The sequence below is a fragment of the Crassostrea angulata genome, chromosome 2 (genome assembly GCF_025612915.1).
Source record: "Crassostrea angulata isolate pt1a10 chromosome 2, ASM2561291v2, whole genome shotgun sequence".
NCBI lineage: Eukaryota > Metazoa > Mollusca > Bivalvia > Ostreida > Ostreidae > Magallana > Magallana angulata.
The window spans coordinates 64,666,502-64,683,645 of record NC_069112.1 but is presented as its reverse complement, the minus strand read 5'-3'; the positions used below and the strand labels follow the sequence as shown (position 1 = coordinate 64,683,645).

The 17,144-nt window shown below is 33.4% G+C and overlaps 2 protein-coding genes across 2 annotated transcripts; one reads left to right on the top strand and one right to left on the bottom strand.

The window, feature by feature from the left end:
• The first annotated feature begins 1,784 nt into the window (after positions 1 to 1,784).
• LOC128174700 (fucolectin-5-like) lies at positions 1,785 to 4,376 on the top strand. The gene is made up of 4 exons (XM_052840189.1): positions 1,785 to 1,860; positions 2,986 to 3,219; positions 3,475 to 3,620; positions 4,371 to 4,376. The coding sequence occupies exons 1-4, from the start codon at positions 1,785 to 1,787 to the stop codon at positions 4,374 to 4,376; spliced, it is 462 nt and encodes a 153-aa protein (XP_052696149.1).
• Positions 3,658 to 11,763, bottom strand: LOC128172668 (GTPase IMAP family member 4-like). Its single transcript, XM_052838440.1, has 2 exons — positions 11,656 to 11,763; positions 3,658 to 6,090 (listed from the first exon to the last, which is right to left on the bottom strand). The coding sequence occupies exons 1-2, from the start codon at positions 11,672 to 11,674 to the stop codon at positions 5,030 to 5,032; spliced, it is 1,080 nt and encodes a 359-aa protein (XP_052694400.1). The 5' UTR covers positions 11,675 to 11,763; the 3' UTR covers positions 3,658 to 5,029.
• Between the last annotated feature and the right edge of the window lie 5,381 nt (positions 11,764 to 17,144).

The window sequence follows — 17,144 nt, the reverse complement described above, 5'->3', positions numbered from 1 at the left end:
TCTATTAATTTTTGTGAGTAACGGCGCTCCATAGAGTGACACGGTCAGTTAGTCATTGTTTGTTAGACCGGTTTCGTGCATGAGTTAGTTCCGGTGTAATGAAGAATAATGACCCCCGTAGAATAATGACCGGGGGTCATTGAGGCTTTGCAGGCTCAAACTTTGTCACAAATATATCACCAAACAGGGCCTCCATTGTAGATTTCTTTCTGACAGGACTGCCATCAGGACTACCTAAATAGCAATTAACATAACTGTAAATAAATTCATTAAATTATCCAACTTACACATGTAATCAATTTATACTGTGTACTTATTTTGAATTGATATTTATGGATAATATGCATGAAAATAAATTATCTACTCTGGGTTTCAGCTTCATTTTCCATTGAAATATCCTGCAAGTCAGAATCACCCTGTAGAGTTGGCAGTTGTGGAGTTGGGTTATCATTGTTGTCAGCGTCAGTACCAGGCTCCTTCTTTACTCTAACCTTGAAGGATCAATATATGGCAAACTGTTAATGTCTATGAAATCTGAATTTTGTTTAAAATAAAAAAATCCAGTAGACAGTAGTTACATGTATTGATAAATGATAATTGTCAATTGATTTACTTTCATTCTAGCAAATGTAAAACAACTTGATATCATGATATGTTATTATAACATCATTTTTTCATAACTTACTGACCATTTAACCTAGCAACTAAGTAACACCTAGTAGTAACAGGACAGTGATCATACAAATCAGTTCTAGATAAAACTAAACTGAAATTGAAAATAGTCAACTACAAATAATGATAAATAACAGGTTAGTACCAGTACATTAGATAGAGGCAAAATTCAAACACTTGAACATTATAAAGTAAAAATAAAACATAATAAAACTGTTAAAACATTCAAACTTCAAAGAAAAACTAAGAAAATACCTGATTTTCTGTCAGCAACAGAATTATCTCGTCATATATCTGAGATCTTAGATCATTCCCATAATATGGGAGTGATCTAAAACGAGGATCCAAGGCACAGCTGATTTCAAGGGCTTTTTTCACTAGTGGATCTGTGTATCTGGACTGCAGGTCCTTTCTGATAGCATCCTTCACCTGCAGAACTTGCAATGACAATACGAACTAAATTTTAAACATTTTTGCAGGCATGTTTTTAAAAATAGTAAATCAATGGTTTATTGACATCACCATGTTGGCATACATGGTACGTAATCATGCGCGGATCTAGAGGGGGGGTCGGGGGGGTCCCGACCCCCCCTGAAAAATGAAAATTTATTAAATTTACATAGTAAAATTATCGCGAAAATATGCCTCGGACCCCCCCTGGCAAACACAATTATCCTTCGGACCCCCCCTGGAAAAAATTTCTGGATCCGCGCATGGTAATAGAACATATTTTTCTCTAATACAAGTAAAAAACTTGCCTGCATAACCATCTGTGATGTAGAGGATTTCCTAGCCATTTCACGTAGCAACATTTCCCTCATGGGATGTACAAGGGATACTGTTGGGGAATGCTCACTGCGAGTATAGTTGTAATTTTCTTCAGCGGACCAAGAATGTTGACCAGTTCTTCAGCTTCTGATACCCCAGTTTCTGAGAGGGTCACAACGTCTTTTATGTTTTTCTTAACATCTTTATGGTCAAAAGTTGCAAAAATTGCAGGCTGCTGTTCCAAATATCTGCTCATTATAACAAAACTTGAATTCCACCTGGTTCTTACGTCTTGAATTAGTTTGTGCTCAGGAAGCTCAAGTGCACTTTGTTTTTCTTTCAAAATGTGGGTAGCTGTGGAACTTGAATGGAAAAATGTAACAACCCGTCTCATTCGCCCCAGCAATCGAGAGACTGAAGGTATATCCATGCCCTTCTGTGCTGCCAAATTCAAACAGTGCGCAAAACAGCGCACGTGAGGAGAAAATCCACCAATTTCAACAGCCTTCACAATGTTTGCAGCATTGTCAGTTGTTATGGCAATTGGTTTCTCTACCAGATTACCGGTCGAAGATTTGTAATATCTTACAATCTTCCAGTCGTCAACAGCTTTCTTTAAGACATTAAACAAATTCTCAGCTGTGTGTGATTCAAACAATGGTCTAGTTTGCAGAACAAAGTTCCTCAAGTGCCATGAACTGTCAATAAAGTGGGCTGTGATAGTAATATAACTTTCAGTGGCTCTTGAAGTCCACCCATCAGTGGTAAGAGATACCATCTCAGCTGACTTAAGCTCTCCCATGACATCAGTATGAGTTTGTTTATAGAGTTTTGGAATAATATTGTCACTAAAATATGTCCTTAATGGAAGATGGTACCTCGGTTTTAATGTTGATAGTAGTAGTTTAAAACCGGCACTCTCAATTATCGAAAATGGTCTCAGGTCCGTTGCAATAAATTGTCCTATTGCACGCGATATATTCAGTGCCTAAGGCGAATTAAAAGACATTTTTACTCTGACTGCATCATGTAGTCGCAGTTGTGAATGTGGGATGTTTTTTTTTGCATACAGACAGATCGATACATGGGTGATGCCTTTTCATATGTGTGGCCATGTTGGTCGTGTTTCCCGATTTATAAGAGACACCCGCAAAACAATGCTTACACGTAGGAACACTGGATACGGGAATCTTCTTACCGTTATCTTCTGTTGTGCGGAAACCAAAATGCTCCCATATCGGAGATTTATGGGTCGCGGGAGGCGAGATTAAATCTACACCGACTACAGCACCACGTTTTGTATTGCCGGAAGCCATTTTGAAACACAGATTTTAAGCTAACACGGACGGTTCAAATATTTCCGGATCGACAAAACCGAACCGCAGTTTTTTAGAAAAGTATCGTGAATCGAATCGTCGAATATAATTACCGTGATATACCGTCTCACGGTTAATCGTTGCACCCTTAGTAGACATCCATTATACCAGTGACATAACGGCCTGTTATGACATATACCAGTATTAACACAAAAAACTTGCTAATCAGTTACAGTACTATTGGAACTTGCATTTGGTAAACCTGCTGAACAATCGTCAACGTATTTAACAAATGGGGCCGAGTATGCAGTAGATGGTAACACAGGTACAGACCTTATTCAAGACAAATGTGCACACACGGGTGATGGCGACAAAAATCCGTGGTGGAGGGTGGATCTACAGGCTGTGTATTCCATCACATCTGTCAGAATACTCAACAGAGGAATGGATGAGTACAAAACGGGTAAGCGTACAGAGGGTGACATTGCAAAATTGAAATATCTTAGGTGTAGACAGTTCTTTTGTTTTAATGTTATCTTCATTTGATATGCTGTTGTGATCTCAAATAAAACTTATTAAGAAATGATCGCAATTGTTTTCGTTTTGGAGAAGTTCATATTCTACATGTATATAAGTAATGTAATAATATGTAATTTTTATTTCAAAATAATGCAGTTTTCTAAATTAGTTTTCTTTTTTAATTTTTGACTAATTTTAGATGTGTCATTCCGGCTGCGAGATGTTAACGTCACTGTAGGGCTGACAGAATCTGATGTCAACACTCCTTGCGCTTTTTTTGCTGGTCCCGGTAATCTGTCACAACTGGTCGTCATCGACTGTTCGACGTCACCACAGGGGAAATTCGTAACGATCTTTTTTAAATTTTTAAAGTGGGTGTCACGTCTTATGTCTCATATTAATCAAAATCTCAAAACCAAAAATCTTTAAATTCTTTGTTTTTTTTATCAATAACTTTCCGAAAAATAATACTTCCCAAGAAAAGTTGTTATCCAGAGATAATATGATTATAGAACTTCCTTATAATTTTTTTTCATATTTATTCCGTCCCTATTCCGGCGATTACGGCATGCCTTTACCTGCAGCTAACCTTTTTCTATCGTTGACGTAACTGTTTCCATATATGGTCATGTCGAAATTCGACAAACTTGTAGACTTTACATTTGTTGATTTGCAACATGTCAGCCGCGATTTTTCAGAAAACGGAAATACTAATGCAGAGACTACAGGTGAAAAGTTTGTATTAGAGTGGCAGGTTACATGTAAAAAAAAAAAACAAACAGCATTATACAGCTGTTATTAGCTTATGTAGGAAAAATTAGATTGAAGGCCTGCGGGGTCAACTCTAAAGTGTTTATCGAGTTTTATAGGTTACACGATCAGAATTACACATATTCATACTCAGACTCACGCACCAACACGATTACATATTCGGATTCACAAGTTTATATGTCTGGATGTTTGAACACGATTACCCTCCATATCTTACACCTGCAATATTGCCTTTTCGATTTTTGTAATCGTTGTAGATTCATAAGTTTGATTTTATCATGATAAGAATATCTTAACGGTTTTTGGTAAATGTTCTCAATACAGGCATAAATACGCCAGAATTGTGCAAGTCTAGTTTTGCCCGGCAACATGTCGGATGTGTTTTGAGCTACCATTTTGAATTCATCACGATAGAAAGAGAGAGATTCTGTGCATTTCACATTGATATCTTAGTATCGATAACTCAGTCTGTGTGCGGGGTGTTGGTGTTGGGGTGTTATCAGGTGAGTCTGTATCACCCCCTCCTCACAAGAAAATCGATACTACGTGTCTGTATTGTGTAAATTATTTAATGTACGTGATAACCTAAACAGTGGTACAAGCAAAAATGAACAAATGTTTTTAATGAATTCGTTGATTTGCAACGAGCTCGTTTCTAGTTTTTTCTTTAATTTGATTGATCAATTTTGTATTGTCTGCTTATGCTTTAAACACTGAATAGCCAAGCCTTTCGAAAACAGACACGCTTGGTTCTTAAAAATAACCCAGATTGATATATTTTTGAAATAAATACATATAACAACAGTCGGTCAACTAGAAAACACTTTATTTCTTTTAAAAAGCATATTATAACTGAGCAATAAACATAGATAAAACAAAGAATAAAGCATGGTGTTATTTCTATTTCTGAAGTAAGGAATTGTTTGACATCCTTCTCTTTGTATCCAAAAAAGCCTCAAAACTACTGTAGTAGAGACCAATATCTAGAGTAAACTGGGGAAAAAAAACGAACATAATCTTGCGACAGAAGAAATAAGAAACACTGCAAATTTGGTTACATTATTTTCGATTTCACCCCTTGCTACATTACGAGGACTAGGTAGTTCATCATACTTGCGATTCAGCTCTGAAGTTTTTTGCTTCATTATCTCTCGATATCTTTTATTTTCCTCTTTTTCTTTTTCGCGGTCATGTTGCATTTCCTCCATTTTCTCTGTTGCTTCTTTTATTTCACGCTCTGTTTCTTTGATTTTCTTGCCCATTTCTTTTTTTTGTTCCTCCCATTCGTTGTTCATTTGTTTTTTTACTTTGCGTGCTATTTCTTCCTTTTCTCTTTCTTTCGCTTTTCTCCTTTCTTCTTCAATCTCTGCTTCACGTCTTTTCATAGCTTGTTCAGCCTTTTCGTAAAAGTCGTTAGTGTAATATTTCTCTTTAGATTTACTAACCATGTCGTCGATCATCCCGATAAGATCTTTAACTTGATTTTCTAGCTCGGGACGTTTCGCTCGATTGTTAAAGGCAATGCAACGATTGTTGCACTTTCTTATAATTGTTTTAAGATTGTCTGGAAGGTGTTCAAGAAAATCCTCAAAAGAGATATAATCGAATTCAAGATCTTCTTTTCTTGTAAAGAGAACAATAAAATAACGAAAAACATCATTTCCGAAGAGCTCTACAAATTTGTAAACACTCTGTTCCTCTTCCTGTGTAAATCGGTCTGGTGTAAGTACAAGCAAAAAACAATGAGGACCAGGAGATGTTATTCCAACACATTTGACAATTTCTTTCTGCACGATTTCATTTGGGGTGCTAGTGTCAAAAATCCCCGGCGTATCAACTACTTGAATATTCCTTCCAAATACCTTTGCATACCTACCGCAACATTGAACTGTCACGGAAGAGCCTCCTGTTGTTGATTTAAAGAATTTGCCGTTTAGTATGGTATTCCCCGTGGCACTTTTTCCACTTCCTGTTTTTCCCAAAAGTACAATTCGAATCTCGTCATTTATTGCGTCTTTACCTTTATAACTCGGCAAAAAATAATCTGAAAATAAACACTAATGTAAAACAACGGGATTTTGAAAAGAAATGTCAAATGTTGTCGGTGATATATGAAATTAAAAACAAAACTTGCTCGTCTTCTTTTACTTGGAATAGTAGATAAAATAAATTGTATTGATTCTTTGTGATAAATGGTGTCAAACCATAGGCTAAAACATTTGAATTTTAGTAAAGATTTCACATTGTTTTTCTTGCATTATGCTAAATGAAATTTTAGTTTAATGTTGCTCTTTTATTATCATGCCGTTTAATTTTATATTTCTTTGTTTCGGGGTAGAATGATAAACATTATTTAAAGATTTGTTGTCGATTCTATTATCTAAAACATTCTTGCACCGTGTGGATGTTAATATACATTTTTCTCTTGTTGAGAACGTTTCTATAAATAAACATGCGTTACGTGCATACAAAATACGTGTTATATCATACCTATTAATAATTCATCTTCCCATTTAATAGAGTTATATAAGGAAATATATTTCCCCTTTTATGCATCACTTCCGGTTAATCGAAGATAAGATTTTAGTGCGAAAGTTTACAAATACTTATACTTACAAATACTTATTTCATACAACCTACACGTTTGATGATTTTGAAATAACAAATCAGAACATTTCTATAAAAATTTATAATTTTTCAAAAAACAATCAATGATATCAGGACTTGTCACCCCCAGTTTAACCGAAGAAAACTCACCCCCGACATACAGACAAATCGCCTTTAGTATCTTTGTTTGTATCACTACAAAATTTGTAACCAAAATTAATTTACCCCTTAAATATCTTGGAGCCTTTTCCAATTTTCAGGTTTGATTACAATTGTTGATAGGTTTTAATTGAAAATTTAAAAAAAATTAATGTTTTAACGAAACATTTTTATTTAAACTCATCTATATTCGGTTTGTCATTTGATTAAACATTTTTTTCAATATTCTAATATATTTCACACAAAAAAGGTACTTTAAAAACGTTCGATTGTAAAAACCGGAGCAATTTAAATAATACACTTAGTTTTCATTTTTAAAATACCTTAACGTAATTATAAAATCAACAATCAGATATCGTGTTATGATACCCATGTGATAATGATAATTATTATAAGATAAAATAAAAGCAAAGCTGAACGTAATGAGAATGATATCTTTACGTATAATATTGATTCTTCAAATTGATGACTATTCAATGTATGCAAGCTCTGAAACTTTAAAAAAAATTGATTATTTGGCGTCCCGAATTGCAGAAGCCCCATTGATTCACAGCGGACAGTAAGAAAAAGAAGATAAACTAGACTCGATCTCGTTGCGAGCAACGAGTGGGTCTTCCGTCCGATTTTTGAATAGATTAGATTAAACTTATCACTTCAAAGATAAAATCGTAGATCTAAGCGAAAAGTAGTTAAAAAAAATTGCGTAAATCGGGGCTTGAACCCGGGTCACCTGGGCCATGTCCACGACTCTATCGACTGAGCTACTCAGACTCTCGCTTCAGAACTTTGACGCTGAATTTCTCTAGAATGCCTGAATTACCTGAAAGCACCTTGTTGCGAGCAACAAGTGGGTCTTTCGTTTGATTTTGAATTGATAGGGTTCAATTAAACTGTTGGCATTTGGTACGATTTACTATCATATTAACTTCCTTTTATACTAATTTTTCAACCTACACTGCGAAATGCAGATTTCCGGAAAACGTCATTTTAAAATTTCAATATCTCTGCAATGCGTTGTCCGATTTTAAAACGGTTTTTAGTTTTGTATTAAGTACAAAAATGTCAACAAAACGCATGTGCTTTAAAATTTCAAAAATCGAAATATTAGAATCACTTCCGGTGACGACCGGATGTGACGGACGACCTGCTCATATTAAAATTTGATAAGTTTAAAACATTTTCTGATGGAAAAAAAATTGTAGAATATTTGATTTAAAAAATTTTAAAACACAATTTTCCAAAAATGCTGTTTGAGCGGACCGGAAGTGACGGACGATCGTAGTTTTACCTGATCGGCCCTAGAAATTCAAAAATCTATCATTCCTGAAACTATCAATTTTCTATTTTTAATCGTTTTTACGAAAAAGGGAGGACAAGATCACTTTTTATAAAAAGAAAAACTAATATAACGGCCGACCGGAAATGACGTCATCAACAAAAATGAACATGATAAAAGACCTTGATATTTAGTATTATTCGTGAAATTTTCATAAAAATCCATTGTAGCATATTTGATATATTTGAGTTTTAAGAAAAATGTTAAGAAAAAAAAAGAATATTAATAGTGAAAAATAGAGAAAAAGAAACCTAACAAAAACAAAAGGGTCTTCCATTGGAAACGGAAGACCCTAATTAAAGAGTAAATAAGAGATTATTCAGTGAAAAAATATTAATAAAAATTCTTCCACGAACCTATTATTGCAAAAAAGGTCGTGAGTGTTTATTTCAACAATTTATTTTTTACAAGTGCTTATGTGATCAATGTTTGTTTGAAGGTATGTTTAACCAATTTATTTAAGAATATTTAGAAACCATTTTTATTGAATACAAGTTTTAAAAAAGAAAGAACAGATACAAATGATATAAGACACATTGATGAAACAAATTTAATCAATACTTTTCTCTAATATAATATCATTATACAGATCTACATGTATATACTAAAGCGTACCTCATCAGCATTATAATTTTTCATTGGCATGAAAGTTGATATTTTGGGGGGTATGTAATGGGGGCGAGGGGGTGAGGGGGGTATAAATTGGGTGAGTTGGTCATAGTTTTAAAAAACAGATTCACTGACTTATAATTAATTAATCTTGCTCTTATATTCTTGTACAAACTTATACATACATGTAGAACATGTACATTTACATAAACACAAACTTTATACACATACATTATAAAGTGTGTTTTCTTAAATCAGGATATACCAGCATTTGATTTTTGATTCAATTCATCCATAGGGAGGAGGGAAAAAATAGGAAAAAAAATAAAGCAGGGGGTAGAGAGAAGGTAAAAAAAAAAAAAAAAAGTTGATGTAAACAATTATCTATGATTCTAGCTTTTGGAAGACGTTTGACCGATTATTATTGTACTTATTTTTTCCACATAGTCTGTTAATGATATGTCTCAGTGCCTCTATGTTTAATTGTTTAGATTAACTAAATTTACAAGCTTATATTTAGTGTTTTACTATCAAGATAAATATATTTTTAAAGCGACGTAAATCAATGTTTTAATGTTTACCAAACAGAATAGATTTATTATTAAAATTCACAATTAACTGTATATCATCAAGCCAGTGTTTAATTTTGACCCAACGTTCTTTTATAAGGTAGCGTATAAAATAAAAATAAAAAGTTGATGGTTTCTGTTAACTGTCCACAAAAAGAGCATGAAGAAGATATGAATAATTGCAATTACATAAGTATATTTCTGTTGCAGACATTCTGTGAAATTGCTGGGTTTGAAGCCATTTTAACCTAGTTTCTTGAGTACATTTAAACGGCACTTAAAAATAAGGTTCCATTCTTTTTTTTGGAAAGTAGTATCCCTTGTCTTCCCATTTTTTTTTTGAAGTGGGCAACCATGTTTACAATTCATTTAAGAATATTAAGAAACTTAATACTTGACTTCTTCTTTGGAGTATTAGAAATTATTTAAAAAGTAACAATATATTTCATGAAATTGTAAACAATAAAACTTTTTCATTGGGGGTGATCGAACGAGTGGACAGTTTTCTTAGGGGCGAGATATCTTTGTGTGATTTGTCTGTGGGGCGAGATATTTTGGGCAAATTGTCTAGCATTCCCGCTCAATAACATAGTTACACATAATGTTGGTAAAACGGTAACATCGCGAATAAAAGGCATTCGAATTCATAATTTTTTTGACAAAATGGCTGTTTACAATTGTAGATTTTGAAATTTTGTTTTTCAATAAAAATATATTTTGTTTCCTTTATTTTCTATTCATTTGATATCAATTGCACTTTTCAAATGTCATTGTTTTCAATTATTTATAAAATTATAGACAAATATGAGGTTCAGTGTAACTTTAAAAGACATTTTGAAGAAGTAGTTATCTTTATATAATGAAAACAATTACACTGACTTCATGGTAGTGATTCTCTTATAAGCAAGATTATTTTATACTGATCGAGGTAGGGACACACTTCATAACGATATTAAATACCTAGGTGGGTTAAAGCATAAGGGAGGAGGGGGGCCTGGTTCCACACCTTTTCTCGCAGTTAATATTTTTCTTAGATTAACCCTCAACTGTTTTGAGAGTATGTAAAGAAATTGATTTTTTAAACAAGTTTTCCAGACACTTAAATTCATCTGAAGTTGTATTGGAAAGACATTCAGAAAACCAGCTCCCATCCCAGACCTTAAGATTCGTGCATGTGGTTATCTGTTATGTTGCACTGAGGAATTCAACACTCCATTGTGTTTAAATTGAGCAAAAAAATGAATGGGCAAAACTCCTGTGTAGTTTACGAAATGAAAGGTACAAAGGTTAATAAAAAATTGAAGACAGGGAATAACCAACGATTAACCATGTAAATCTTTAACTTTTCCACGTTTCATAACGCAAGAGTACCTGCCTTTGATCCTGATCATCAGTGCGTTCGAAAATGGGCTCATTTGCATAAAACCATATATACCTGTCTCAAATTGCTAAAGTTCAACGATATTCCCACAATTTGAAGGAATAATTTGAACGTTTCTATTTTCATTAAATACCAGTGATTGTAAAAAGTGCTGGGAGCAAGTTGTGGCTTGAGGGAATTATTTTTAAATGTGAATTGACTCAGCAATCGGCAAAATTTCTAATTTGTTCATTTGAGCAAAACATATTAAAGTATTTCATATCTCTTTAGGGGCAGGCGGTCCTGAAGGATATTTAGGCCAAAATTATGCAGAAATGTTATATCTCGCTGAGAAAAAGTGAACTGCCAACTGTGAAGATTATTAATAAAATTGCAAGAGCAATTTGGATAGATAAAAATGCTAAATTCGAAAAATTTATAAATATGTCCGATAAAACATAGCAAAAAATCTTTGATTTTAAAAACTTATTTTTTTCTAAAAAATCCATTTTCCCTATAGGTTAATTGTCATTCGCAATAGATCCTTTGGTAGACGTTTACAAAGTAGTATTTAATCGTCTCCTATTTTTCTTCGTAAAACTGTTCTACTTTCGTACACCAAATACTTTTGTTTTTTCTTCCATTAATCTTTTTTGAAATCAAATAGATTTAACATTGTTTTAATTTTACAAATCATATTTCCTTATGTTTTTAATTTGTTTTTCAACATTCACTTGTGGGATCTCTGCTATCAAGATACCTATATTGTGCTTTGAGAGAATGCTGCAATAGCTTCAGAACATAATTGAACGTTAAAGAAAACACTTCACATTTTTAAATCCTTTTTACTATTGAATTTAATTTACTTATTGTTTCAGGTACAGGTTCAACCTAACAATGCGGAATAGATGTGCTCAAATGCAGTGTTAAATTTGATAAGAAGAAAAATCTAAAATAATTATCACTTACTAGGTTTCTCGGTGTCCATCTGTGCTTTTTCAAGTCTTTGTTAATTATTGCTTATGTCTCTCTCACTATATTGCTAAACGTGTCTGTTGTATTTAAATACCCTGTACAGAATAACATTGATTAGGAACTATTATTGTTAAAGAACTCGTACTTTAGCTCTGGAAATTTCCAGAGTTTTAAATAGATCGAGTGGATTCACATTAAATATTTGCATAGAACATATTACAATCAATACAATTGTTAGGTTTTACTATGACGGCCTTTAAGAAGTATTTTGCCGAACTCGTCTATCGAAATGACGAACTTGTTCAAGGTCATACATGTACATGTAAAACAGTTAATTTTAAACATGCCATAACAAATATTTGTGCATAAAAAATACGTTCTGGTTTTTCCTGTTATTATAAAATGTTTTCCAAAATGGAATACTAAATAACTTCCGATTCAGTGCTGTGGGAATGCATACTTCTGGCAAAAATATACAGTATACATTATGTGAAGAATAAAAATGACCCCTTGAACAGGGTCATCTACCAGACTTATGTGGTTTATTTGTTGGAGACAATTTTCGTGGATTTTGTGGTTTTCGCCTAATCGTGGGGATGTTATTTCGTGGAGTCTATATGCGTCAATTTTTAGTTTAAGTACGTGAACTTCCTCTTCGAAAATATGTTTTCGAAGAGGTAAATCCATGGGAGAGGGTTATCTACGAATACCATGAAAATTGAGCTACCACAAATTCTAATGATTCCACGGTATAGGAGATGCATCAACATATCAAGTATGATGTGTGTATAACTTAATTGTTATAGAATAATAGGTTGCCCAAACATTAATAGACATATAGACTATTAGACAGGTTTGACTGTACTTCTTAATTAGATATCATTATCAATAACAATATTTAACCAACCTGATTTTTTTATTGTGATCTTTATTTCATGTAATCAGACCTCTGTAGTTGCAAAGTGACATAGTAGTGGTCTGAGTAATATGTTGGATGTGCATAGCAGGCATGGTACGTTTTAAGTAAGTCTAATGATAGATATACATGATCTAAACATGAGCCCTGGATATGCGTCTTCATAGAAATTACACTGGTAAAGTTATATCTTCCTATTATTTCTGATAGATGAGCATTGTTAGGTCCTATGGCATCCACATTAAAATCTCAAAGAATTATTGTTCTTTGATACACTTGCAGAGAACTCAGTAGGTTGTTGAGATCACCAATGAAGAGACTAAGAGACAGTGATGGTGACATGTACAGAAGAATTAGTATGAGCCCCTCAAATGCCATCTGTAATGTCTTAATATGTTGTCCTTCAAACATAAATTTTCTTTCACAATTGATTGGATTACGCCAGTAGCATGCTAGCCCATGTTGATGTTTTTTTCTGTGTTCTTTTGAAAAATTACATGCTCATAACCCAAGATTTTAACCATATCAGCTTGACTGTTGAAAATATGAGTCTCGGTGTACACCACGAAATCTGAAGATTTGGTAATAGGGTCCTTGAGCGCATCATTGAAATGTAAACGCAATGACCTTGCATTCAATAAGCTAATTGTCCATACTCTGCATGTTAACGGGTTACGCTTAAAGATATATGGGCTTGGCAACCTAACATCATTTTTCAGTCTAATCATCTCATGTTTAACTGAAGAATTTTGTAGGATTTTTTTCGGGTCGAAATCTCGAACTTGAAGGCCTTGAATCAATCTACATCTACTTAATGCAACATATGCTTGACCGCCAGAGAACTTTTTTTTAAAGGACACTACCAATCTGTCCACAGATAACCCTTGCACTTTATTGATTGTACAGGCAAATGCTAGCTTTAAAGGGAATTGTGTCCATGTGATTGAGAATCCAATTCTTTTAAAAGAGGAAGATAATTGAACATATATTCTTGAAATGGGGACTACATCCTTAGATAAGTGTTTAAGTTGAGACTTGATGCATTTCTTGCAGTCTGACCAATATAAGGTTTGTCAAACTTGACCAATTTTGCCAAACCTTATATTGGTCAGACTCGCAGTTAATATTTTTCTTAGATTAACCCTCAACTGTTTTGAGAGTATGTAAAGAAATTGATTTTTTAAACAAGTTTTCCAGACACTTAAATTCATCTGAAGTTGTATTGGAAAGACATTCAGAAAACCAGCTCCCATCCCAGACCTTAAGATTCGTGCATGTGGTTATCTGTTATGTTGCACTGAGGAATTCAACACTCCATTGTGTTTAAATTGAGCAAAAAAATGAATGGGCAAAACTCCTGTGTAGTTTACGAAATGAAAGGTACAAAGGTTAATAAAAAATTGAAGACAGGGAATAACCAACGATTAACCATGTAAATCTTTAACTTTTCCACGTTTCATAACGCAAGAGTACCTGCCTTTGATCCTGATCATCAGTGCGTTCGAAAATGGGCTCATTTGCATAAAACCATATATACCTGTCTCAAATTGCTAAAGTTCAACGATATTCCCACAATTTGAAGGAATAATTTGAACGTTTCTATTTTCATTAAATACCAGTGATTGTAAAAAGTGCTGGGAGCAAGTTGTGGCTTGAGGGAATTATTTTTAAATGTGAATTGACTCAGCAATCGGCAAAATTTCTAATTTGTTCATTTGAGCAAAACATATTAAAGTATTTCATATCTCTTTAGGGGCAGGCGGTCCTGAAGGATATTTAGGCCAAAATTATGCAGAAATGTTATATCTCGCTGAGAAAAAGTGAACTGCCAACTGTGAAGATTATTAATAAAATTGCAAGAGCAATTTGGATAGATAAAAATGCTAAATTCGAAAAATTTATAAATATGTCCGATAAAACATAGCAAAAAATCTTTGATTTTAAAAACTTATTTTTTTCTAAAAAATCCATTTTCCCTATAGGTTAATTGTCATTCGCAATAGATCCTTTGGTAGACGTTTACAAGGTAGTATTTAATCGTCTCCTATTTTTCTTCGTAAAACTGTTCTACTTTCGTACACCAAATACTTTTGTTTTTTCTTCCATTAATCTTTTTTGAAATCAAATAGATTTAACATTGTTTTAATTTTACAAATCATATTTCCTTATGTTTTTAATTTGTTTTTCATCATTCACTTGTGGGATCTCTGCTATCAAGATACCTATATTGTGCTTTGAGAGAATGCTGCAATAGCTTCAGAACATAATTGAACGTTAAAGAAAACACTTCTCATTTTTAAATCCTTTTTATTATTGAATTTAATTTACTTATTGTTTCAGGTACAGGTTCAACCTAACAATGCGGAATAGATGTGCTCAAATGCAGTGTTAAATTTGATAAGAAGAAAAATCTAAAATAATTATCACTTACTAGGTTTCTCGGTGTCCATCTGTGCTTTTTCAAGTCTTTGTTAATTATTGCTTATGTCTCTCTCACTATATTGCTAAACGTGTCTGTTGTATTTAAACACCCTGTACAGAATAACATTGATTAGGAACTATTATTGTTAAAGAACTCGCACTTTAGCTCTGGAAATTTCCAGAGTTTTAAATAGATCGAGTGGATTCACATTAAATATTTGCATAGAACATATTACAATCAATACAATTGTTAGGTTTTACTATGACGGCCTTTAAGAAGTATTTTGCCGAACTCGTCTATCGAAATGACGAACTTGTTCAAGGTCATACATGTACATGTAAAACAGTTAATTTTAAACATGCCATAACAAATATTTGTGCATAAAAAATACGTTCTGGTTTTTCCTGTTATTATAAAATGTTTTCCAAAATGGAATACTAAATAACTTCCGATTCAGTGCTGTGGGAATGCATACTTCTGGCAAAAATATACAGTATACATTATGTGAAGAATAAAAATGACCCCTTGAACAGGGTCATCTACCAGACTTATGTGGTTTATTTGTTGGAGACAATTTTCGTGGATTTTGTGGTTTTCGCCTAATCGTGGGGATGTTATTTCGTGGAGTCTATATGCGTCAATTTTTAGTTTAAGTACGTGAACTTCCTCTTCGAAAATATGTTTTCGAAGAGGTAAATCCATGGGAGAGGGTTATCTACGAATACCATGAAAATTGAGCTACCACAAATTCTAATGATTCCACGGTATAGGAGATGCATCAACATATCAAGTATGATGTGTGTATAACTTAATTGTTTTAGAATAATAGGTTGCACAAACCTTAATAGACATATAGACTATTAGACAGGTTTGACTGTACTTCTTAATTAGATATCATTATCAATAACAATATTTAACCAACCTGATTTTTTTATTGTGATCTTTATTTCATGTAATCAGACCTCTGTAGTTGCAAAGTGACATAGTAGTGGTCTGAGTAATATGTTGGATGTGCATAGCAGGCATGGTACGTTTTAAGTAAGTCTAATGATAGATATACATGATCTAAACATGAGCCCTGGATATGCGTCTTCATAGAAATTACACTGGTAAAGTTATATCTTCCTATTATTTCTGATAGCTGAGCATTGTTAGGTCCTATGGCATCCACATTAAAATCTCAAAGAATTATTGTTCTTTGATACACTTGCAGAGAACTCAGTAGGTTGTTGAGATCACCAATGAAGAGACTAAGAGACAGTGATGGTGACATGTACAGAAGAATTAGTATGAGCCCCTCAAATGCCATCTGTAATGTCTTAATATGTTGTCCTTCAAACATAAATTTTCTTTCACAATTGATTGGATTACGCCAGTAGCATGCTAGCCCATGTTGATGTTTTTTTCTGTGTTCTTTTGAAAAATTACATGCTCATAACCCAAGATTTTAACCATATCAGCTTGACTGTTGAAAATATGAGTCTCGGTGTACACCACGAAATCTGAAGATTTGGTAATAGGGTCCTTGAGCGCATCATTGAAATGTAAACGCAATGACCTTGCATTCAATAAGCTAATTGTCCATACTCTGCATGTTAACGGGTTACGCTTAAAGATATATGGGCTTGGCAACCTAACATCATTTTTCAGTCTAATCATCTCATGTTTAACTGAAGAATTTTGTAGGATTTTTTTCGGGTCGAAATCTCGAACTTGAAGGCCTTGAATCAATCTACATCTACTTAATGCAACATATGCTTGACCGCCAGAGAACTTTTTTTTAAAGGACACTACCAATCTGTCCACAGATAACCCTTGCACTTTATTGATTGTACAGGCAAATGCTAGCTTTAAAGGGAATTGTGTCCATGTGATTGAGAATCCAATTCTTTTAAAAGAGGAAGATAATTGAACATATATTCTTGAAATGGGGACTACATCCTTAGATAAGTGTTTAAGTTGAGACTTGATGCATTTCTTGCAGTCTGACCAATATAAGGTTTGTCAAACTTGACCAATTTTGCCAAACCTTATATTGGTCAGACTCGCAGTTAATATTTTTCTTAGATTAACCCTCAACTGTTTTGAGAGTATGTAAAGAAATTGATTTTTTAAACAAGTTTTCCAGACACTTAAATTCATCTG

Excerpts from the sequence above, each read along its gene's own strand:
- LOC128174700 (XM_052840189.1), top strand. The coding sequence starts at position 1,785 with ATGTGGGTAGCTGTGGAACTTGAATGGAAAAATGTAACAACCCGTCTC. Across the intron at positions 1,861-2,985 it reads CAGCAATCGAGAGACTGAAG|TTACAGTACTATTGGAACTT; the intron begins GTATATCCATGC and ends CTTGCTAATCAG. Across the intron at positions 3,220-3,474 it reads AATGGATGAGTACAAAACGG|ATGTGTCATTCCGGCTGCGA; the intron begins GTAAGCGTACAG and ends GACTAATTTTAG.